Genomic DNA, 24543 nt, shown 5'->3' on the forward strand with positions numbered 1-24543 from the left:
CATCTGCATAACTGTGATAAGGCAGTAAATATAATGTAAAGAGCAGTGGGGCTAAAACAGAACCCTGGGGAACACCACAGGACAATGATGCTATTGATGATACATCATTTTGAACATGGACTAAAAAATACCTTCACTTCAAGGCTGTTTCAGGAATAACAACACATTGTCCCCCCAACTAAAGCAACTGTGTTGTCTAAAAGAAGAAACAATACATAGCATTTACATGAATCACCTTGGAAATCTAAGCAACGCAGTTTCAGTAAAGTGCACTCAATAAAAAACAAAAATTAAGTTGAATAATTTAATGCAATTGATTAGCGACCACCTTTTCCAGGATCTCGGCCATAAAGGGTAACCTAGAAATTATGGTAACACGTTACAATAAGGTTCATTAGTTAACATGAACTAATAATGAACTGCACTTATAAAGCATTTATTAATCATTGTTCATGTTAATTTCAACAATTACTAATACTTTGTTAAAATATTGTTAACGTTGAACTAACATAAACAAACAATAAAGCTTTATTTTTATTAACTAACATTAACAAAGATTAATAAATACCGTAACAAATGTATTGTTCATGGTTTGTTCATGTTAGTTAATACATTAACTAATGTCAACTAATGAACTTATTGTAAAGTGTTACCGAAATTATAGACATAACTTTAGGGCAAAGATGGATCAGGTTGGAACAGCTGGTTTAAAATAATTTGAAATAATGCACAATGTTCAAACAATAACAAATGCATTTGTATTAACTACCATACCATATATAACTTGGATTATTTGAATTTATCAAAGTTTAAGGCTGACTCCTCCGTCAGTTCATAAAATACATCTACAGCCTTTATTAATCTTAGTTCATGTTAATGCCAGCATTTACTAATACATTTTTAAAATGTTCAAATTAGTTAGGCTAATGCACAGTGATCTATTATAAGCAACTGTATTGGCATTAACTCACATGAACAAAGAATTAAAAGATGCTAAAAAAATAACCTATATTGCTTACGATTAGTTTGTGTTAGCTAAAATATTTACTTACCTTAAATGGTTGGTTACTTACTTGGTAAAGTGTAACCAACTTTTATTATTAAAAACAAATCAAAGAAATTGCAATTCCCTTACGAAAATAAACCATGTTTTTGTGGTAAAAGTGTATTAAGTTTTTTTGGTGTATAGTCTACTATTAGCAAAACTTGGTTATTTTGTGGTAACCATGATGGTTTTACTACATATGAGATCTTGTCCTCGAAAAATACAATACAATATCTAGTTATCTTCCTCTCGTACGTAACGGTTGCATGTAAAACAGCTTTGTTTTCTGTGGGTTCGCGTGCCTCTCATGAATGATCAGCATAATAAATTATAACTGCGGGGGTGACGTCAGCGTCAACCGAGCCTTAACACAAGCGACTTCGCACAGCGACGTTTCATAACGGGATGCAAAAAGTTTGAGGATGTTTAAAGCCGGTTTTACGTGAAAGTTAAGGCGCATGATGCTCCGTTCACCGCTTAGCTTTGACGGGAGAAGGGAAGATGAAACGGGGGATTTCAGCGGGGACAATGCGGGGTGAGTTAGCACAGAAAGCTAAACATTAACATCATATCCACTCTTGTTGTGTTTACGTCTCTAAGCGACAGCACTGAACGCTTTATGACGTAAACCACAAAAGTTACAAGATCATAAGTTTGTTAAAATATCTGCGTGTGTTTTTTATTGTTTAATGTAGTGCATTCAAATTGAATACTCCAACGATTAGAAATAATACATTAAGGCGATCATAAACAAAAGCAGGCGATTAATCTGCATGCAGTTTGCCATTTATCGAAACAATAACCTAGTTAATAAATGCGATGTTTATGTAAATAACTGAGAGACTGTACAGAAGGATACTGAACAGTGTGTCTGATATGATCTGAAAGAAAATAGACATTTCATTTTTGACACATTTCTCTTGGATTTGTTGTAAACACAACACTTCATTTTATTTCTTTAGATCTGACTGCCGTGAAATGTCATGCAGCATCAGTAAGTCCATTTCTTTTTTTTTACATTTCCTTTAATAACAGTTCACCCATGTCATATTGATGTCTTTTCAAAAAAATGATTTACACTTTTTGACTTTGGATTTATCTTTCAAAAAATATTTAAGTTAGATGAATCATTTTTTTACACAATCAACACACATCTCTTCTACAAATGACCGCTTAAAGTTTGTTTGTGGGACCTACCGTATACAATTACACTGAAAGTGACAGGAGTGCAAATGTTACAACTTACCCCATAGGTGGGGTTTATTGTAACAAACAAAGAACAGAGAGAAAATTTCATTTTGATTAATAGTATTTACATCGTTTTCATTATCATTGTATACCTGAGGTTTAATTGTAACACTGTGTTTTAACTAACCCCGCTGAGTAAAAATGTTTTTAATCCCAGCTATTAGTTACTAGGAGTTGCTGACATGTTTCAAAATGGTTTAGGTAACAAGACAGTGATTAAACTAATATAAGATTGGATTTGGTGACTTACACACCCAACTCAAAAATTGTAACAAAAAACATAAGATAAAGAAATTTACTTCCATGGCTCCAAAACACTCTTTGTTCAATATCTTAAGCAAAACACAACAAAATTTTCACAGGAGATCTTCTGACAGTTAGAGAAAATAAACAAAAGCACAGATTGCTCGACCCTGTATAAATATGTAAAGTGTTACAATGAACTAGTTTGTGCCCCGCTCACCTCTACTCTTAGATGATATTAAACTATTGTACATTTGTCTCATACGTACCTAAATACTTCAGACCTGTTTTATTATAGTAATACACAAAAACACATCATGTTAACACCACTTTTGTGCTTTCAAACAGAGAGGGTCATTTTGTAGCGGTAGCATTTAGACTCAACATTTAAATTTTTCATTATTTTCAATTTATATTATAGCATTTAAGTCATCATAAAATGATCGCATATACTCTTACATTGTATCAGCCTCCTTACAAACTCGAAACTATGGGTGGGAGGTCGGTCGTTCTCTTGTGTTGCCCCCAGGTTGTGGAATTCTTTTCCGAATGCTCCATTTTATTTGTTTTAAGAAATAACTAAAAACACATCTTTTTAATTAATCTTTGAAGTTGTAATTTTTTAGTTGTTGTTGCCATTGTTGATTGTGTGCACCTTAAGTGTAAGAAAGGTGCAATACAAAAAAATATGTATATATTTTATCATTATTATTACTGTTAAAATAAAAATGTAGCTGTTATAGGTTATTGTCACTTTAAAAGGTTTTAAAATCTAGTATGTACGTTATATGGAAAAGATGTTTAGTAAATTTCAGCCATAAGCGGGTGGCAGATTCACAATTTTACCAATTCTTTGGTGTGTAAGTGTGTGTTAGTAAATGTTAACGATATGCAAAAGGTACAAACCCCAAAGTAACGATGACACGAGTTATCGTCTCCAACGTAAATCTCTTGTCTTGGATTACAACAAACCAGTGTTGGGGAAAGTTACTTTTAAAAGTAATGTATTACAATATTAAGTTACTCCCCAAAAAAGTAACTAATTGCATTAATTAGTTACTTTTCATGGAAAGTAATGCTTACGTTACTTTTAAGTTACTTTTGCGTTACGTTTTCTTACTTGGCTGGGGCTTGATCTCTTTCAGGCCTTGCAGGTGTTTTTTATGATTGCAAAAATGTCAAGCTCTGGCCTGCCAGCTCCGTTTCTGACTCAAATTATTCCCGCTTAGGCGTGCATAATTCTATGTTAATATGTTCAGTTTAATTCAGTACATTATTTAATTTTTTATTTGATTTAATTAAACTGAAAAGTAACTCGCATTACTTTAAATAATGCGTTTGTAATGTGTTACCCCCAACACTGCAACAAACACACAGATTGTAGGCAACAGTTTGCTTCCTGGGATTGGTGATGTTGACAAGATCGACATTATCATAATTCCTCCGACTTTGACTCACAGCCTGTAAATTAACTCTGTTAGCATTGCATTGTGAGCGAATCTTTCAAACATGGTAAGGAGGATCACATTTCCGGCTGACGTCAGAGGTATTCAGACCAATCACAACATACAGATTAGCTGGCCAATCAGGGACACAGAGCTTTTCAGATCAATGAGTTTTGTAAAAAAATCGATGGGTTTGAGGAAAGCAGTATATCTGGAGCTACAAAAATGTACAGTATGTGGAAAATAATGGGTTTTTTTACCATAAACTGCACAAACCGATTGTATTATACCAAATACACAAAATAACGTTGTTTTTAGCGATGAAATAGGTGCACTTTAATTTACTATATTAAACAAATTCTGGTTTCTGTAAAAAAAGTTTAGTGTTTTAACCCTAAACTTGCACTGTCCTGTGAACGGGACACCTGAGTTTACGTCAATATTTTGCATGTAAATTTTGATCTATCATGACAAACTATATATCGTTGGAAAGGTCAAACAATGTAGTTTCCATATTTCAAATCCTTTTAGCAGTAATAATAATGCAATAATTTATTAATTTGTGTTGAGTATGCAGCAAACCATTGACACCTAGCCACCCCCCCCACACACACACACACTTAAAAAGGGCTGCGTAAGTTAAAGGGTTAAGTTCATTATATTATGATTGACTACAATACTGCATTTGATGGCTATAGAAGTTAGTTACTAAAGATGCCAGATTATTTTCAATCCAACGTTGGGTCAAAATGGAACAAACCCAGTCGTTGGGTTAAATTAACCCAGAAAATGTTTATATTTGACCCAACCGTGGGATGAAAATAACCCAGCATTTTGTACATTATCAATATTTTTATGTATGAAATGTTTTGGTGGTGTATTCTGTTTTGGAAAAGACAGTGTACTCAGTATTAAGAAATGCACATGTGTGAAAAATTGACAAACAGTGCTGTAATTTATACTTTAGTTTCACGCTGCTCTTGTTAAGTTCACCTGATGTCTGTCTTAGGTCAGGAGTCCCTTCCGGTCACCATGCACTTGCTTACCAATCCTGGCGACTCGCTCTTGCTCCAGCATACTCTGGACCGTCTTCTCAAGTGGGTCCGCCCCGATCTCCATCTCTTCCACGTGTCTGAACGAGCTTGCCCTCTTCGTGATTACTCCAAAGCTCAGCTGTGCCCCGTGCCCGGGTACCCCTCGTACGCTGTGACGCTCTTCCTGCACGAGTCTTACGGGGAAGAACGGATTCTCCAGGCGCTGGAATTCCTGCAGTGTCCACCCTGGCAGTATCACCATTCAGAAAGTTGTGGTGGTAGAGCAAGTGACATTAGCTCCACCACGTCCCCTTCCAACACCCTCCTGAAACCCTACCTCGTCCCCAGTCGGGACTTCTACAGCCTAGGTGTTGGAATGCCAGTGTGGGGGGTGCGGACGGTGCATTATGGAGGGGAGGTGGTGCGAATTACTTTGCACAGCACCCATGATAATTTCGAGGACATGGTGCGCTTGTACGAGACAGTGCTGCAGAAGAGGGCGGAGGAGCAGAAAACCGGTTTCTGCTGGTTCACGCTGTTTGTAGAACGAGGGTTCAGCCTGCAGTTGGCCATCAAGCAGCTCTCAAAAGGACTCAAAGTGGAGCCCTGCTGCTCCTCTGTTCTGCAGTTTAGGGTAGGTGAGGTCGGACAACTAGTGCCCTTGCTGCCCAACACTTGCTCGCCCATTAGTGCCACCCGCTGGCATACTGAAGACTTGGATGGCAACAAGATCCTCTTTCAAGTAAGTCACTGAAAATATGCTTTGGGTTTCTGTATTACCTAATCGTTTACAGTCATACACAGCCATGCAAAAATATGATATTGGTATCGAACTTGAAGGCGGAGTGCATGATTTTTGATAAACACTTTGGAAAAGGGAGTCGGGTCGAGTACCAAAACACACTTGTAGCCAATCAGCATTAAGTGAGGTGTCTACTTACCAACATTGTTGCCTGAGTTGCGTATGTGTGGGGCGGGTCTATCAAAAGAAGGTCCAGATTCTAGTGGGGTAGGGGCGTGTTTGTTTAAGAGATTTCAAATATCAACATTGGCTTTCAGAGATCGTGCACCCCGCCTTTAACAATAATTGGTGTGAATAGAAAACCATTTTTTCTTAACAGTTGTGTGCACATTAATTTGGTTTACCCTCATTCTTATTTTGATAAATTCAGACAGGTTTAAATAAGGGAGAGCTTACTTGGGTTAGATAATGATTTTCCACGCCATGCATTACTTTCCGTATCTCCTCACTTTTAAAAAAACGGCATTTTTGTCAAATCAACACATATTTTTATGTTAATTAAACAATTACAACTTGTGTTTATAAGTTATGTCAACTCATCACAGGTCAAACTTAAAATAGTTGGTTGAATTAACTTGCAAAACCAAGTTGTTTTAACTTCATGCTGCTTTTTTTGCTTTTTTTACAGTGCACGTGCATTCTTGCTTTTTCTAAAGTAAAACTAAGATCAAGCATGGATTTTGATGAATCACATAATCAGTATATAAAAATAATATTTAAAAAAGCATTTTAGCTTAACAAATTTCAAGTATAAAGTGCTTGACTGCTTGCTTAGAAATAGTTGGGTGACATGACGTCCCCGCTTCCTGGGACAATACCGGTTTTTGGAGTCGTGTCCCTGAAAATGTCCCTGTTTAACAGTACATGTCTAAAACAGCAACTAATAAAACCTGCTGGTTATCAGGAATTGTGTAGTGATTATTTTCACCAACAGAGGGCACTGCAAGCCACCCTTAGTATTTGAAGAACTTAAAACAGTAGAGCTCATCATCTGGTGTCAAAAGACACAATTTTATTTCTATCAGGATGATCGCATACTAACTACTTGTGTTAAGTAAAGTAGGGGTGAGTGGGGCACAAACTAACGCAGGGTTAATATTTCTACAGGACAGAGCAGTCTGGTCTTTTTCTCTTACCGTCAGAAGATGATCTCCTGTGAAAAGTTTTGATATGTTTTGGTTAAGAAATTGAACAAAGAGTGTTTTGGAGGCATAAGTAAATTTCTTCATCTTATGTTTTTTTTTTCTTAGTTGGATGTGCAAGTCACCAAATCCAACTTAGATTATTTTAATTACTATCTTGTAACACAGCGGGGTTAGTTGTCACACAGTGTTACAATGAAGCCAAATGATAATGAAATGAAAACAATGTAAATACTATTCAACAAAATGATAACTTTTAATACAATATCAGGGGAAATAACTAACAATTATGATTTTTGCCCTAAAAAAAACTTTTATTTTACTTTTTGTCATTTTGTGCTAAACCGTGCTTTCAAAGTAAAATGTACATGTCGAGCAATTATTAAATCAATAACTTTATTTTCTTTTAGGTAAAAGGCTCTGCACAACCTCAGGGGTCCCTCACATCTGCTTTCCCTCTAAACTGTCCCAGCCTGCCCTCCAGAACCCTGTTGAGAAACGGTGTATCCAGCAGGCCTCCATCAGCTTCATCCGGTAGCAAACCGTCTTCTCTGAATGAGCGTGCCATGGGACACTCACGTTTGGAGCTGTCTCAGTATAATTCTCCTCGTAGTTTGAAATCGGGGCCATGTACCGGTTCGGACAGCCCCCGCAGCACTCCTCCCGGAAGTTCCTGTTACTCTTCCCAGCGCGGCAGCCCGGCAGGCCTGTCGGTTCATCAGTATGAGCCCACAATGACCTCTGAAACCTCCGCGTCCTGTCTCGTGCTGCAAGAGGCGGAGCCAGAAACCAATGTGGACACAGGCTGTGCTGTAAACCTGCTCCCCAAAAGGCCAATGAGGGCTTCTGCTTTGGAGACTCTGGCCAGGGACCTAAAATACAGCATATCTGAGCCACGAGCGGACCCCTTCACCCAGACACAGACATCACAGTGTCATATTCAGCATCGAAATGCGCAAGCAGATGAGTTCTTCATCTGACTTCTTCGGACGCAGAATGAATGAAAACTGACACGTACCCTACAACATAGAGGCTGTGGCGTATGTCCTACGCTGAAGTATAAATCCGTCATTACTTCACATGGAAAGTGGAGTAATAAGATGATTTAAAGGTGCAGTGTGCAATCTAGATTGTGAATTACAACCATCGGCTCAGTTCACAGGTTACCATTCCCTTTCAAAACGCAATGAGAAGGACAATACAGGACAAAAATGTCATCATCTGAGACAACGTAGTGACAAAACACGCTCTATAAGAGCAGTGTAGAAACATGGCGGCGACATTCATGTAAGGGGACCCATGGTGTACGTAGATAAAAACGACTTATTCTAAGGTAATAAAAACAATACAGTTCATTGAGTAAGGTCTTGATAATATAGTTTTGTATATTATATTGCATTTCTGTCAAAGAGATCCTCTTAAAATGTACACACTGCACCTTTAATTCAAAGCGACTTCTATAGGTTTGATCAGTATGTGTGTGTTTACTGATATCAAACCCACCATCTTTGCGCTTTGAGTTATCTGAGATAAAGAAGCAACATGCCAGTATTATTTCAGAGAGACGGAGGCATTGTTTAAATCACATGTGTGCTGATCAGTATTGATTAAGCTTCCTGGTTATTGGACGATAATATATTCTGATACCAGCGTTTTTTTTTATATAAACTGTACCTCATTGTGTCTGGCATCATAAAATCTCATTTGTAGCCTAAGATTAAAAAAACATTATTATTATTATTATTAGACATCAATGACTATTTAATATTGTTATTCCAGTAACTTATGCCTATTATTGTTTTTTAACTTTGATTCCAGAAGTGAACCTGGAGCAGTTTAAAAGTGAAGTTTACAGCTGTGATCATGGCATTATCCAGGTCTGTTAGGGTGGCAGGTTTGGTTTGATTAAAACAAACTCGATTGCAATCGATTGGTTCATGTAAGTGTTTGTGAACGCTGCCATCCGAACTTTGGACCGAGACCGCTGATGTGTTTGTGACTCCATTAAACATGAGGTAAAAATAGCACCACTTGACATCTAAAGGCTGTTAGTGTGTGTGTAACTAATAGACCTAAATGAGGTATTTATTCATTTTTTATACTTTGTTTTTTGTGTTCACTAAATAAGAATTAAAAATAAAAAGCTAAAGAAACTGTGTGTAGAAATCAAGTATCAGGTACTGTGTTTTACAATTAATACTTGTCATTAACCTATGCCAAACTAGTTTAACATTTATATCAAAATCATGTCAAAATGGGCATTAAATGAAATGAAATCAGGAGAGCTTGTCTTCATTATTATACTTTGTTGTTTCCGTTTGTCAAGACTGTAGTGTCATAACATGTGTTTGTGTCAGATTATAACCGGGTCATTCCTACTATTCGGTGCCATTTCAGGGTAGTAACTTTCCTTTTTTTCTGCATGATTTTATAATAACAACTGTAAGAAAAATGCATTGGTCCAGCTGAAATCTTCTTTGAATGTATAAAATTATAAATAAATAAAGTGTATACAGTACAATCATTACTACGTAAAACAGTAACAGGGTGGACAGACATGACGGTAACAGCAGTGACAACAACAGGCTAACACATATTGACCATAGAGGAATATTTTTACCATATTTATTAACAATATTTCTCAAAATTCCAAAAATATTGTTTCCTCTATAAATTAGCACAACAGGGGGGACGTGTTATGTGTTACCACATCGGTGAACTATTCTAAATTGTTAAATAAAAAGCTGATAAAAGACTGATAACTACCTTGCTTATTGATGGTTACCCTCCAAAACTGTAAGCTTTTTCCTGAGAGACTAGAAGAGCAACCAGGGGGTGTGTTGAGGAGGATTTCCATAAGACTACCAGGGGGGACATTCATCTTAGGTGTGCAACTTTATTTAAAGATTTTAATAATTAAAATCGATTAATAATAAAAAATAACATTTGGTGAGGAATATTATAAATATGGCTATACAACAGTAATGAACATTTTAGGATTTATTTTATTTAATTAGTTATATTTGTAACTAAAATGAAGCATACATGACTGGGGACATGGCAGTTCAGTCTATTTGCCCTGAATAATGAGTAATTATTTAAAATTTCATTTAATTCTAGGTATATGTCATTGTGTTCTATGGGGGAGGGGAGTTTATCATATAAGAAAAACTTAAAAAAAAAAATAGTATAATTCCATATTTGAATAAAATATACACTATTATGTCTTGGGGACACAAATAGCACCGAATAGTAGGAATGACCCAACCATAAAAATCTTTCTGTAATAACCACCCATTGGCCTGAGGGGTACGTGTGAAGATATTTCACCTTTGCACTTCTGAAAGTTAACTGTTTTGTCCATACTGCATTGTGTCCTTCACAAAACTTAGAGACTTGACTAATTTTAAAATGTTTATATTACATATTATTTGTTTGAGTTATTTGTTCATTAGGGACACAGTGTTGTAGTCTTGTGCTGGCCAGTGTACTGTCTGTGGATCTCACGGTCACAAAACTGACAGTCTGATCATAGTGACCATAGCCAGATGTGATGCCAGTGGGCCCAGTTTTATGACATTTTATGAAAGGTTTTAATATATAAATTCTGTGTAATCAAATTTAAAATATGCTAAATCCATGTTTGTACATAAATGTGTGTTGGCGGTGTGTAAACACAACAACCCTACAATGCTGGAAGGGTGCCCTATACCTTTCTATCATTGGGAACTCAACCTAAAACCGAGTATATAACTTATCTAAATGTTGTTTTATTTGTAGGCATTTTTCCTGTTGGTAATTGCACATCTCACCAACACCTAATTCTCCTGATCAACCTCCTATAAGGTTATTAGGCTGTAATGATGAAGTCTGGCAGCCAGTCCACTTAAGTCTTTCTGTCCACTTTCCATTGGCAGTGACGTGCACCTTCCCTGGATCAAACCTCCAGTAGTACTGTTCTTTAAAGAAGTAGAGTTTTCCATCAGGCCGCGTCAGGGCCCCGTTTACCCCCTGTGGAATCCCCGTCCAATCAGTCAGAGGACGAGGGTAATACGGCTCCGGTTTAAGAGTCTCCAGGTTTAGGACGTAGTAACGCGATCCTTTCAGGAGCACCATGTGGCCTAATGGCCGGTAGAAGAAGGCACAATCAGGATGCCTTGGCAGGCCTAATTTAATGTTGTTCTTGGGGAATCCAGTGTCCAGATCAGTGCCTGAGAAACGCCACATCCATTTGCCTAGCAGGAGAATAAAAGATGGAAATGTTGAGTTTTGTGTCTGTTAAAGACACAATTAGTAGAATTTCAACTCTAACTTTAACTCTTTCCCCGCCAGCGTTTTTAAAAATGTTGCCAACCAGCGCCAGCATTTTTTTAATTTTTTTTCACAAAAGTTTAATGCCTTCCAGAAAATGTTCTTCTTTAAATATATAAACAAACAATACAACAATTGAAAGAACAGACCCTCTGCTTTCAAACAAAAAAAACGTTTCATTCTACCTTCATTAGTTCTCTTTTTATCACCTCTCAAATATGGGTAGGTTTCTTCAAAAACACCCAATTTTGAGCAAAAAGCTGAGATAATTCAATTTATGTGAAGGACTTTTCATAGAGATCCCATTTAGAGCGATCTTTAAAACATACACTGAGTTCGTTCTCTTTCATGTGAGGCACTACTTCCGGTTGTAAGTTGTAGAAGTGCGCCTCCTGGTGGGTAATAGCGGTGTTGCGGAAAGCCGGAAATTCTCGTCATTGGCAGGGAAGCATTTTCTCTTAATTGACGAGTTAACTCTTTCCCCGCCATTGACGAGTTATCTCATCAATTAAAGAGCAAACGCTTTCGAGTTTTTACAGCAATCCATATTTCCGCTAATATCCACTACGTGGATATTAGCGGAAATATAACTTATAAATATAAGTATAAATGCTTAGCTAACTTATAAAACACTGAAGCATCCACTGATCCAAAAACAGTAAAAACTCTGTGTATTTTTTGATCATCGCTCTGAATCTGATCAATATTGAAAAGTTCTTAACAAAAATGCAATTATCTCAGCTTTTTGCTCAAAATGTGATATTTTTGAAGAAACATACCCATATTTAAGAGGTGATAAAAAAAGAGAACAAATAAAGATAGGATAAAACTTTTTTTGAAAGGTTTGATATTGCATGTTTACATATTTAAAGAGGATTTTTTTTTGGAAGGCATTAAACTTTTGTGAAAAATCATAAAAAATGATTGCACTTGCTGGTAACTTTTTTTAAATGCTGGAGGGGGAAAAAATGAAAGGATACTGGAACAATGGGAGATGATTTTTTCATTATTCAGAGACATATGGAGTTTGCAAATCATGTTTACAGATGAGGTTATGAATCAATGGTTTATATTACCTGTACGTCTGATCACATTAATTTATATCATCTTATACCGTGGCCTGTTGAATGCTTTATTCTGATTGGTTGAGAAATGTTCCACAGTTATGCTTTATTTTTCAATAAACACACACCTGACCTGCCAAATGTCTTACAATAACCACCAGAACAATGTTTAGGGTAACCGTGGTAAAAGAGAAATAACTGACTCCGGTCCTTTGAATTATATGAAGTAAAGCACATGCGCGGTGTAAATCCCACTTCAAGCTGCATTACCACCCTTAATTTTCAAATAATTCAACGGCTCGTCATTAATTATTCTCTATGTAATGAATTGGTTGCAACTTGTTTAGACAAGGTATTAGCCATTCGTTAAAATAATAATTTCTCTGGATTTACAAATCCTTGGGAACTTTTGGGATAATGTAAATACACAGCTGCATTAAATAGGTATCACTGTGATATATTGTGGCTATTTTATTACAACTTCATATTGTGGCTTTAACATCAACTCAGAAAATGCGTTGTCTGAACTCCCGAAGGATTCTTGAAGGTATACCCACCTTTAAAGAAATAAAGTTTGTTGTCTATCGGGGAGTATGCAGCTGCTTCAATGGCTAATGGGAGTTTTGGCCAGCGTGTCTGTAGAGGAAGTGGAGCGCTCACAGTGCCGTTAGATATCGTCCAGAACAGACGGCCCTGAAACACCAGCACTGTCTCGTTCTTATCTACAAAACAAGCTCAAGGTGAATGTCAGGCACTGCGTTTTGTTCATTATTGAGAGTATTCAAGGCTCTTGTTGTTCTTACCCATGGTGATGGCATCAAAGAAATCCAGACAGTAGTGGGGTATAGGGGAATCTTCAGAAATCCCCCAGCCCTGTACGGCCCAAGTCAAATCCTGTCCTGTCAACTGCTTAAATCCGGCACCAGACGGCTTACCTGTTCACTCATACACAAATGTAATATGACAATATGTTGTAAATATCCTCTAAACGTTACTCTAAGTCATTTTTTTTAAAGACATCACATCCATATTATCCATATTGTGAAACTGCAATTTGATTTAGCTGTATCAGCTTATTTCATAATGTTGCGTTACGAGATGCACGGATATATCGGCCAATAATCGGTATTAGGGATGCTAAACAATTAATCGCGATTAATCGTTAGCAGAATAAAAGTTTTTGTTTACATCATATATGTGTGTGAACTGTGTATAATAAATTTGTATAAATAAATGTACACACATGCATGTATATGTTTTAGAAATGTTTACATGTGTATATACATTTGTATATTTATGTATAATTTATATTATATTTAAATATACATACTTAATATATACTTTTTTTTCTTAATATTATACATGAATGTGTTCATATTTATATATATACATACATATTTATTATACACAGTTTACACACATACAGTATGTGATGTAAACAAAAACTTTTATTCTGCTAACGATTAATCGCGATTAATTGTTTAGCATCCCTAATCGGTATCGGAGGATAAAAGCAATTTTCCACACAATCAGACGATAGTTTAAAAACAGCCGATATTTGTGGCCGAAATCAAAAGTGAATAGGAAAATGTAATGAATTTGAGCTCTGTGTATAGAAAATGTGCAGACACATCACAAGTTTAATGTTCACACTGGAAAAAAAAAGAAGTACAGTGTGAAGTTAAAACTGCTTGGTTTTGCAAGTCAAGTCAACCATAAGTTGACCTAACAAATTAATTTTAACTTGTTTTTATAAGTTAAGTTAAAGTAACATAAAAATATATTTTGATTTGACAAAAATACTGCATTTTTACAGTGCAATATTAATTAATCATTTTATGAATGAATAACATTCAGAAAATGTAATGATGCTTTTTTTCTATAGCAACTTATAGTGCATTTCTTTATAGTATTTTTTTTCTAATGGTTTGTGTTAGAATCAAACTCATGACCTTTGAACTGCTAATGCATTGCTTTAGCAATGGAGTGCATGGCAGCACATCATCTGATAAACATGTGGACGGACACACACCCACTTTGTCTCCAGAATGTTTAACAAACATTTGCGTCAGTAGAAGATAACATCACAGTCTCAGTAGACACACAGAATAATTACACACAAGTATGCATGGCTTAGATAGACAACAGGAAACATTACAATCACTTTACCATCCCAAGATTTCAAAACTGATTTACAATCAAAGAGAGATATCATGCAAAAGTTTGTTTTTTCACTTTAGTGTTTATATTTGTTTACTTTTGTTATATTAGTACGCATACATGTTTTGTTTATTACTTAACTAAAAAAAAAAAAAAACATTTAGTTTTTGTAATTAACTATAGCAATAGGATATAGTTCACAAAAATATGATGGTTTTCTAAAAATCTACGATGTAGATGACATATACGTATGTCTTCAATTAAACAAATTATTTTATATTTTGCTAAACTACAGCTGGTAAGGGCTGGTAATTGAAGGGTGGATTAACACACACTGACATTTTTATAACCAGAGTTTTTCCTCCAAAAAATCCCACCCACACATGCTCGGTTTAAAAGAAATCTCCGTCCGACTCCTCATGAAAAAGCAAAAACATGCTTACAAAGAAAAGTCAGATCACTGGCAGAGGTCATTTGACACCAACGAGGACATACTTATGAATAATGACATTGATTTTGATTAATAAAACACTTAAAATCCTACTTACAGTCCCTTTAAACCCTTTACAAAATCTTTTTCTGATTCTTCATTCACAACTGTTGCGTTCATAGGAGTACCAAGCATTAGAGTGACTCATTTCTTAAAATCTGACTGATTGTAAGTGAGTTGTTTAAAGTTTACCAACTAAACTGAAACTTTATTTTTTTCATTTTATAACATAGTGTAATTATTTTTTTATGAAAATTGTAAACACTACACTTTGTACATCATTGTAATGTTCAGTCTTGTTAAATGAACACTTATGGCAGTTTTTCCAAGTCTTGTTTTTTCCTTCCTGTAAATGGTCCAATAAATACCTTACCGTGGGCATCACACTGAAATACTTCTGTACCGGGAATTCTTGATACCGTTACATCTCTAATATGCTGTATGCATTGCTATATGCATGTCAACACTGGCTGCCAAATAATGAGAAATGCAAAATTAATGAATAAATGTAATTGAAATCTTCTATATTAAATATGTAAACATGTAAAATAATCTGCAAAATAAAAGCATGGCCAAAGCACGATTTGCGATAAAAACATTACACATTTTCCATTCAGTAAATGATTCAATAGGTAAAGCTGAAATCTATATATAAGATAGGAATGTTTAAATAGAGAGTTAAGTTAGCTGTGGTATGCATTCCTCCTGTACAATAAAGACTGATGGTGTGGCGTGTGGAGACCTGTCTGACGCATGCTTGACGGCCAGCTGACAGTTGCATCATCTTATCTGTCAGAAAGAAACTTGAGCTATATTTGTCCTGCTGTTTTCTAGTATAAATCTTTATTCGTATCTCTTTTACAGCTGCCTCACTATTTGAGTTAGTTTTAACTCTGCGGCATAAACAAGGCTTGTATAAACACCAGGATCAAAAGATCAGGGTACCTGAATGTTTGCAGTCTGTTCATGAACACAGATTTCACCACAATGGCTCTTTATACGTAATACAATAAAAAAGTTATGTTACGTTAACTTTTCACAAGCCAAAACTTAAAATAGTAGGTTGAATTGACTTGCAAAACCAAGTTGTTTTAACTTCATGCTGCATTTTTTTGTTACAGTGCAGATGTTTATTTGGTCTGGCGGATAGGCGGACACAGATTATAGGTGGTTGCTCTAATACTTCTGCTTTGTTAAACAATGCGCTGGTTGGTTGTTGTGATATTTGTCCCGCCCCTCCTCCACTGTGATTGGACGACCAAGTAAGAACTAACAATGACGAGCTGAGCGTTTCCTCCAAAGTTGAACATTTTTCAACTCTCGGTGCTCAGCTGCTGCCGTTTTTGAAAAGCGCGGGGCTTCCATTGGAATCAGTCGAAAATATACGTAAACCCTTCTAACACTCCAGCATTAAGGGGCGTGCACCAGTTATGCGTGGGTCAATGTATAAACAACCCGACCGACGTTTTCACGATATCATAAAAAATATTTTTGGATGACTCGTAAGCGCGGTTAACCGCGGGTAACTGCAGGTACCCACTCATTTTGGATCAACCCGCGCATCACTGGTGTGCACACCAAAGTGTTTAAACGAGTCTGAAAACACCAGGCAGACGGCGACTGTATGCGCTTGTCAGCTTTTTTGCAGCTGAACGCTTTAGTCACGATACTTCTGCTTGGTTTATCAGTCGTTAAACGCTGTGCAAATGGTTGTTGTCATATTTGTACCGCCCCACCTTCACTACGATTGGATGGCTGAGTCACAAGTGACATTGAAGAGTTGAGCGTATCACACAAAGTTTAACATTTTTCAACTCTCGGCGCTCACATTAGTCAGTATTATGTTTTTAATATTGTTACACCCGCATACAGTGTTAAAATGCATAATCCTTTTAAGATGTAATTAAAACATTTCTTTTACCATATAATTGTTGTATAGCGGTGATATCATCCCAGCTGAGCAATGTATTGCGACCCATCTTCTTATAGTAGGGTGACATAAGAGCATGACGGACGGGTGAATGAACCAAACCCAGGGTGTGGCCTATCTCATGGGCTGTTACCAGGAACAGATTGTGTCCTTTGATGCCATTGAGTGTCCAGCGTTCAGCCATGTCAAAGTGAGCCTCACCACGAAATGGAAAAAACGCGTGAGCCAGAGAGCCACCTGAAGTCATGCAGAAACTAAATGAAAATTCTCTCATTATTGTTTCAAACCTGTATAAATGTCTTTGTTCTGCTGAACACAAATGAAGATATTTGAAAGAATGTTTTTAACTAAGCAGATCTGGAACACTTTTGACATCTATAGTAGAAAAAATTATACTATGGAAGCAAATGGTGCCCCAGATCTTCTTGGATATTACATTTTTTTTAGGAATAATTGTTAACAATCACCCTTCACCTCTTTTGGTACCAAAACGTGAAGCAAAATGAATGAATAAAAATAGAAAATGTCATGTGATCTCTAGTCAACCTGGTCCGTCGAATGCGTTCCCTGTTCCATCATTATGTTCTCCTTCAAAGAAGGCCAGACGGATGTCGGTGGGACCCTGACTAACCTCCTGAAAGATCAGTCCAGATACATTACTCCAGAGCTGAAAGGCAGTGTTCACCGCAAGGCTCACTTGACCAGGAGAGAGGTTATGTGGCCAGTTCATGATACGATAGGTCAGGTGACGTTTGTACCACTTCTCACCTGTGGAAGTAGAAAACCACCATTAAACCAAATGTTTGTTTAAAAATAAGTAAGTGTTAACCAAGTTTAATCATGAAGCTTCTAGTCTTGTAATCCAACATCTTGCACATTATCATGATGTACATTGATTATCCTTATATGTCATTTGTAGCCAATAAGATTGCATTCCTAGTGTTTACCAAAGACTCTCCACCAGCGCACAAATTAATAAACCTTGTCTTTCCATGGAACCACAATACAGCTGTTTATAAAAGATAAATTAATGAAGCTTAATTTTACATCAGTACTAAATCATTTACTAAACCTCTTTGCGCATCTCAAACATTTCTTTGTTTGTCCTTGATATCAACTGATTTGATTTATGATAAAAGTGATCATGAAATATATTGGGTTTTCAAATAAAATCAGTCAATCCAAACTCAAAAACAAGCAGAAAACACATGAATGAGGCTGTCAGCTGTTCATGAACAAAAAAACACCCAGAAACACCCACAATGCACACTATATATTCACAGACATGATTCACTTTACAAAAATGCATCTAAATGTAAACGTGAATAATTTGGATTTGTTTGACAACATAATGAAACCCTGGAGTGGAGACACTACAGATGTGTTTGTGCAGTTTGTGGGCTTCAGGTACTGACATGAACAAACTCATTCTGAATGTGCTGCATTCCTCAAGTATTAGCAAATTCTTAAACTGACATGAGTGTGAATTTATGGTTTCATGGTCACGCAATACACACACAGATGAATTCTTTATTTCAATGCACTCCCAAAAATCTCAGCGCTGTCTGAGATCATATGAAGGAAACTCTTATTTACTTTATTTCACGTAATAAAATGTTGGGCCAAGAGGAGTAAACGTTTTGCTCAACATGCAGACACTTGGTATGGACACTAATAAGGTCTCCCATTGTATTTGACCCTTTATTTATTAGGCCCACACCCTACCCAGCAGGCACACAATTACCACACGCCTGAGGAAAGACTTTTATACTGCTAATATAGGAGGCAGAGCCACAAAACTTTACTCCATGTTAGGCAGGAGTTTGGGTGGGTTAGTTTGTGAGACTAAAGGCTGATTTATACATCTGCGTATGACTTAGTGTTGGGCAATATGTCGCATTTTGAGATCGTCCTATCATCAGCCTGTGAGATCGGCTTCACTTTTCAAGACTTATGAGGCGCACCCGGTTCTATGGTCATGAAAGCCCGCTATTGGCGATATGTCTGACGATCGTCAATACATGATACTATCGTCTATCGGCACAATCCTAGTACCCTACACGTCAGTTTTTATATATCAAGAAGCTGCTTGTTGTGTACATAGCAAGCGTGCCGCACAAGCCCTGAAAAGTGAAGCCAAAACATCTCGATCGCCCCCCAGTGACTGGTCCCAGTATAGGTCATAAACCCCGCCTCCCAATGGGACTTGAGACCAACTACAAAAATTTATTACACTTCAATTATTTTTTTTCCGAACCCAGTTTCTGTCATTTATTGTAGTTTTTATCACGCTGATGTAAATTCAAATGTTTGTTTTTAAAATAGGTTTGTGTTTAGTTAGTTATTTAATGATATAATAACGGTGGTGTCACGTCATGATTGACAGCTGTGATATCGTGTGATATGCGCATTCTGCGAGAGCGAGGGCGGGGTTTTGATTTCGCGGCTTCACTTTCTGCTCACCACTGCGCATGACTGGTCCCGAAATCGCTACTGCGCAGACTCAAGACCTAAGATGTCAGCGCCATATCGGGACAATTGCGGCTTCACTTTTCACCAATGGAAGGGAGCGAACAGGCGTCGTCCATCTTTTTTTACAGTCTATGGTACATACTTGGAGAAGCATCAGCAGTGATGGAGGTAGACAGACAAACAACTTCTGTTGTGGCTTGAGTCGTTAAATATCAACTTTTGCTTTACCGTTGCAATGCGTATGAAAAAGATTTCTAGTAGACAATCACAGCGCTTGCAGTCCACATAGATTTGAAACGTTGCTACACAGCCTACGGTGTGAAGGTGCATTTTTACTGTACACAACATTCAAACATGATTGTCGGAGTTCGCCCCCTGGTGGCAGTCGTATAAAGTTTCAGCTTAATCGTAACATGGGAGAGAAGCTCATTCCAGCGCAAGAGGGTTCATTCTAATATTCATCATAGGGGAATAAATAAATTAATGATTCAATAAACAGCTATGCATGTATGACAAAGACTGCCGATATTTTTTGGAGAGAACATATGGAGACAAGATTAAAATAATAACGTATACATATTAAATTAATAATGTAGTACTTATCAGTAATTAGTCGTTTAAGGTTACTGATAAAGTTAAAAAAATGCCTACTTATTAATGTTCGGTCAAAAAGTATTAATAGATTCTAATACACATGAACGTGTTTTGCAGTGTGCATACCTGACACGATGTTACGTTTCTGACGAAGAGGCTGCTCGTGTCGGTCCTTGTGGCCTGTGAAGATGTTGTTGACCCTTTGACCCCAGGCACTTAGGCTACGGGCATCTTTAACCCCACAGCGGGGTGATGTCATCTTCTCCAGTGTGGGACCATCCAGTTTTCCAGTGATGGGCATGTGAGACAGCCACTGAAACTCTCTAAGAAGGGCACATACGTGAACACAGGGGGCAGCACAACGTCTATAACAGCTGCATTTCTTTTGTTTAGTGTGTTCACTATAAGTTCTTAGGAATATTTTTCTCATTCATATCATCATTGAAATTTGCACTGTGGTTGATTTTAAGTTCGTACTAACAGTGTTAATGGAATTCACATCAGTATTTAATGCCAGAGTAGTTAACATATCAGACAAGTGAGTAAAAAGTGAAAAGAAAACATAATTTGGTTGGATAGAGAAGGCAAGATGCATTGCTTTACCTGATGGCTGACTTGACTTCAGCTGCATTATGAGTTTTATTCTTCTCATGCAGGTATCCATACCGCTCCAAAAAACCCTGAAGACACAGACATCATGACATTTCATCTTTATTACCATCAGCCCTGATATCTACCTCTCAGATATCTGAAATTGTTATAGATGAAAAATAAAGCATTAAAATAGTTACAGCTGCACTGTAGGCGAGGCATTAAACTTTTGTAACAGTAGCCAATCTCAGTGGCGGACAGTCACTTCTTTTTTGAGTGCAAACAATGCAAATCATTTACCATAAACCCTTCCGACGCTTGTGCAGCAGGCACGTATTTTGACAAGATGCATGATGCACATGATGGAATGAACACATATTTTGAATTTGCGCCCCTCGGAAGAGAAGTCATTGGCAGCCACTTGCCAATCTCCTCATGTGAACATTGGTTGAGATAGCCGTGTTCGCTTGTTGTTTATGGCGTTATTTTAATGACAAATGCCGCGAGCGCATTATTACAAGATGAGAGCGCATTTATGTAATACAAGCATGCAAATCTCTCTGCTTGCACATATTCAACGCAAGATGGATCCACCTGTAACAATTTGAATACATTTGATGCAACTTTATTAATCAAATGTGGGCTATATTAGAAATGAAGGAGATGTTTGGATGATTGTAGGCAACATATAAACATCATAGTCAGTTTAATTACATTTAACAACATTATTCAGACAAAACAGGCCAATATCCACCAAGTTCATGTGGTCTTCACATGTTATGCACAAAAAAATGGTATTGTAAAATAGGACTAAATTGATTACAAAACAATCGGTGTCTTACAGGGGACATTACACAAGACTTTTTTAATACGTCAAATAAGTCCTTGGTGTCCCCAGAGACCGTATGTGAAGTTTTAGCTCAGAATGCCATTTAGATCATTTATTATAGCATGTTAAAATTGACACTCTGTGGATGTGAGCAAAATGTGCCATTTTGGGAGTGTCCTTTAAAATGCAAATGAGCTGAACTCTGCACTTAATGGCAGTGCCGTGGTTGGATAGTGCAGATTAAGGGGCGGTATTATCCCCTTCTGACATCACAAGGGGAGCCAAATTTAAATTACCTAGTTTTTCACATGCTTGCAGAGAATTGTTTATCAAAAACTAAGTTACTGGTTTGTTCTTTTTCAAGTTTTCAAGGTTTATACAAGCACCGGGAAACCAATTATAGCACTGAAACATGACAAAAAGTCATTTTTATGATATGTTCCCTTTAAGTTAGCTTTATTCTTAATTAATATTTAATATCTGGATCTGATTTTAGGGTCATTTTAAGGCAAATGCTTCAATTAAACTATTTACAACTGGGGTTGTCCTTTATAAAATGAATAGCCTTTATGCTTTGAGCAGCGTATTCGCTTCATTCCCTTACAAATAGGTATTGGACAATATTAAGGTGAAGATTTTAGATTATTTTACCATTTAACTTTTATATATAGTAAGAAATGATCAAATGTATGCACTTTGGTATTTACATATTACTTAAAATTACTATTATTAATTAATTAATTATTAATTATTAAAAATGTATCATGTTACATTTTCAAAGATATGGTCACATATGTAAATGTCCAAAATAAATAAATAACCACAGAACTATTTGTCATTAAAATAACGCCATAGTTGTTTCCTTTATAACATAGGAAGACAATATATGTGGAGACCCTTTTACAATAGGCTATCCTTTAATTTTGGATATAACTGTGATGCCAAGAAAATGTCTGACATTTTGCGCCAGTTTGCGTTTTAGAGGTAAGATGTCAAAGTATTGGTTTGTAAACTGGATATTTGCATTTCCAGGTGTTTCTGCATGAAACACACACTACAGTATGCTACAGTACATACGTCACATAATAAATTACTTATTTATGACTGAAAGACCTGTAAGAAGGCAATGCATTTCCGGAAACAACTTTACAGAAAAACCTTGTTAAGTCCTAAAACGACAAAAAAAAGTGCATATAAGACCATATCAATGTTTGGATCATTAAACCAATTTGATTGAGTGCATTATTTATAAACATAAAAAAACCACATTCTGATAGATACCGCATCGCGTGCTACATGGCGATATCCCTAAAGAAAGCTGTAGTACGTCATTATTATACGAATTAATTACAATCATCCACATGGATGCCACAAGTGCAAGAAAAAAGTAAATCAATTGATGCTGGACTTGTGTATGTATGATTTCCCAAAAAGTCATAGGATATAGACAGACATAACTTTATTAGGCTATTTAATTTGATATTTATTATATTTCTTTTTTGTTTATCACTGCTTCAATATGGTATATAGAAGCCCCCGATGATTGGAATTTAAACATCATGATAAAGCGGGACAGTGCGTATTTTGTCACTCAGTTATGAACCGCGATAATATTTCACATACAGTTACAAGCACATACAAGCAGAATTGTGTTATAATAAACACCACCCGGTCTTACCTGAGCCTTTGCTGCTGTGGACACTGGAGAATTTACAGCGGTCTTCACGCACAACGAAATCCACAACAGCACAAACGTCTCCATCTGTGCGCATTCACTCTATATACCTCATCTTTACCTCATGAAAACCGACGCATCACAATCAAAGGTAAAATGAAATCCAAGTTAAGAGCTCCAGCCTTCATCATCAGTTTCACTAGCGCACACTGACAAACTTCAACGGATTGAGCAGCTGTTTCGCTTCCAGAGCGCGCGCGCACGCGACCAGAGACGCCTCTGCACTTACCTGCACTCATGTTAGTGCATAAATATTAGGCTTAAGTGTGGTACGAACACACGACTGCTGAAAGTGAAATAGAGAAATATTTTCTCGTAAACTAATTATTTTTTTCTTTTATATGGATTTATTTTTTCTTGTTTTATATTATCAGAAATGAAGCAAAAACAAAACTGAACAATTTTTGTATATTTTAGAGCTTTTTTTCAGTCGCTACCAGGAATATATTTGCTTTATTTGTAGAAATTAAATAATCTATTATTACAGTTAAACTTGGCGTAGTGATATAAAACTGTGACGATGTCAACAGATCTGGCTGGAACTACTTCATAGGTGTGCCTCAACTGAAAAATAACGCACTCCCGTAGAATAGCAGTGTACTCATAAAAGTGCATAAAAGTGCAAACATTTAAAACAAAATCTGATTTATTTCCTCAAATGTATTGAAAACATTACACATATAATATCAAATCAAAGCGTTAACACAATTTAGTCTGTCTATTAAATCTTTTTTTTTTTTTATAAAAAATGAATATTAATTTAAAAAAGCAGTGTCAACATTTTTCTCTGTAGACACTTAAAACGAAAGATTTAACTTCACGTTAAGCTATTGAATGACTAAGATTTAGTTGCCTAAGCATTGTTGTTGATAACTGCTGCACGTCTGTGTCAAATCGAGGCACCTAGAAACAGATATTTCAGGCCAGGATCCACAGTTCCTGTCAATGTTTAGGTTTTGTGTCAGAAACTGCATCTTTGATGTCACCCCACAAGTTTTCAATGGGGTAGAGATCAGGGGTTTGAGCTGGCCACTCCAAAACCTCAATTCTTTATGGATTGTCTGGAACCAATATTTTGCCCTCTTGCTTGTGTTTTTGGGGTTGTTGTCTTGTTGAAACACCCATTTTAAGGGCATTTCCCCTTCTGCAAAGGGCAAAATAATCTCTTCAAGTATTCTGATGTATTCAAACTGATTCATGTTCCCTTGTATACAATAAATAGACCCAACACGGTAGTATGAATAACATCCCCGTAGGGGAGAGTGGGGTAAAGTGAGACATCGGGTAAAGTGAGACACCCCCTGTATCTAGGCAACGGAACACATTTGTGGTCCTATGACCATTATGTTTTTAAGCCCCTCAAATTTCCCCTTGGCCATGAAGGACAGGACCTCATGCTGCTGTGGTT

At 36.6% G+C, this 24543-nt stretch overlaps 2 protein-coding genes across 2 annotated transcripts; one reads left to right on the forward strand and one right to left on the reverse strand.

Moving 5' to 3' along the window:
- Positions 1-1164: 1164 nt before the first annotated feature.
- On the forward strand, positions 1165-10652 carry fam124b (family with sequence similarity 124B). The gene is made up of 4 exons (XM_065280026.2): positions 1165-1580; positions 2008-2039; positions 4991-5757; positions 7370-10652. The coding sequence occupies exons 1-4, from the start codon at positions 1504-1506 to the stop codon at positions 7937-7939; spliced, it is 1446 nt and encodes a 481-aa protein (XP_065136098.1). The 5' UTR covers positions 1165-1503; the 3' UTR covers positions 7940-10652.
- mmp28 (matrix metallopeptidase 28) lies at positions 9811-23351 on the reverse strand. The gene is made up of 8 exons (XM_065281788.2): positions 23079-23351; positions 20584-20660; positions 20107-20303; positions 17461-17682; positions 16906-17151; positions 13138-13269; positions 12892-13056; positions 9811-11194 (listed from the first exon to the last, which is right to left on the reverse strand). Exons 1-8 carry the CDS (start codon positions 23160-23162, stop codon positions 10791-10793), a joined length of 1527 nt encoding a protein of 508 aa, XP_065137860.1. The 5' UTR covers positions 23163-23351; the 3' UTR covers positions 9811-10790.
- Between the last annotated feature and the right edge of the window lie 1192 nt (positions 23352-24543).

The sequence above is a fragment of the Paramisgurnus dabryanus genome, chromosome 8, assembly GCF_030506205.2.
Source record: "Paramisgurnus dabryanus chromosome 8, PD_genome_1.1, whole genome shotgun sequence".
Taxonomy (NCBI): Eukaryota; Metazoa; Chordata; class Actinopteri; order Cypriniformes; family Cobitidae; genus Paramisgurnus; species Paramisgurnus dabryanus.

Coding starts and splice junctions, on each gene's coding strand:
- fam124b (XM_065280026.2), top strand. CDS start 1,504: ATGATGCTCCGTTCACCGCTTAGCTTTGACGGGAGAAGGGAAGATGAA. Junction 1,581..2,007: donor TTCAGCGGGGACAATGCGGG/GTGAGTTAGCAC, acceptor TTATTTCTTTAG/ATCTGACTGCCGTGAAATGT. Junction 5,758..7,369: donor GCAACAAGATCCTCTTTCAA/GTAAGTCACTGA, acceptor ATTTTCTTTTAG/GTAAAAGGCTCTGCACAACC.
- mmp28 (XM_065281788.2), bottom strand. CDS start 23,162: ATGGAGACGTTTGTGCTGTTGTGGATTTCGTTGTGCGTGAAGACCGCT. Junction 17,152..17,460: donor GAACGCATTCGACGGACCAG/GTTGACTAGAGA, acceptor GCATGACTTCAG/GTGGCTCTCTGGCTCACGCG. Junction 13,057..13,137: donor CTTTGATGCCATCACCATGG/GTAAGAACAACA, acceptor CTTGTTTTGTAG/ATAAGAACGAGACAGTGCTG.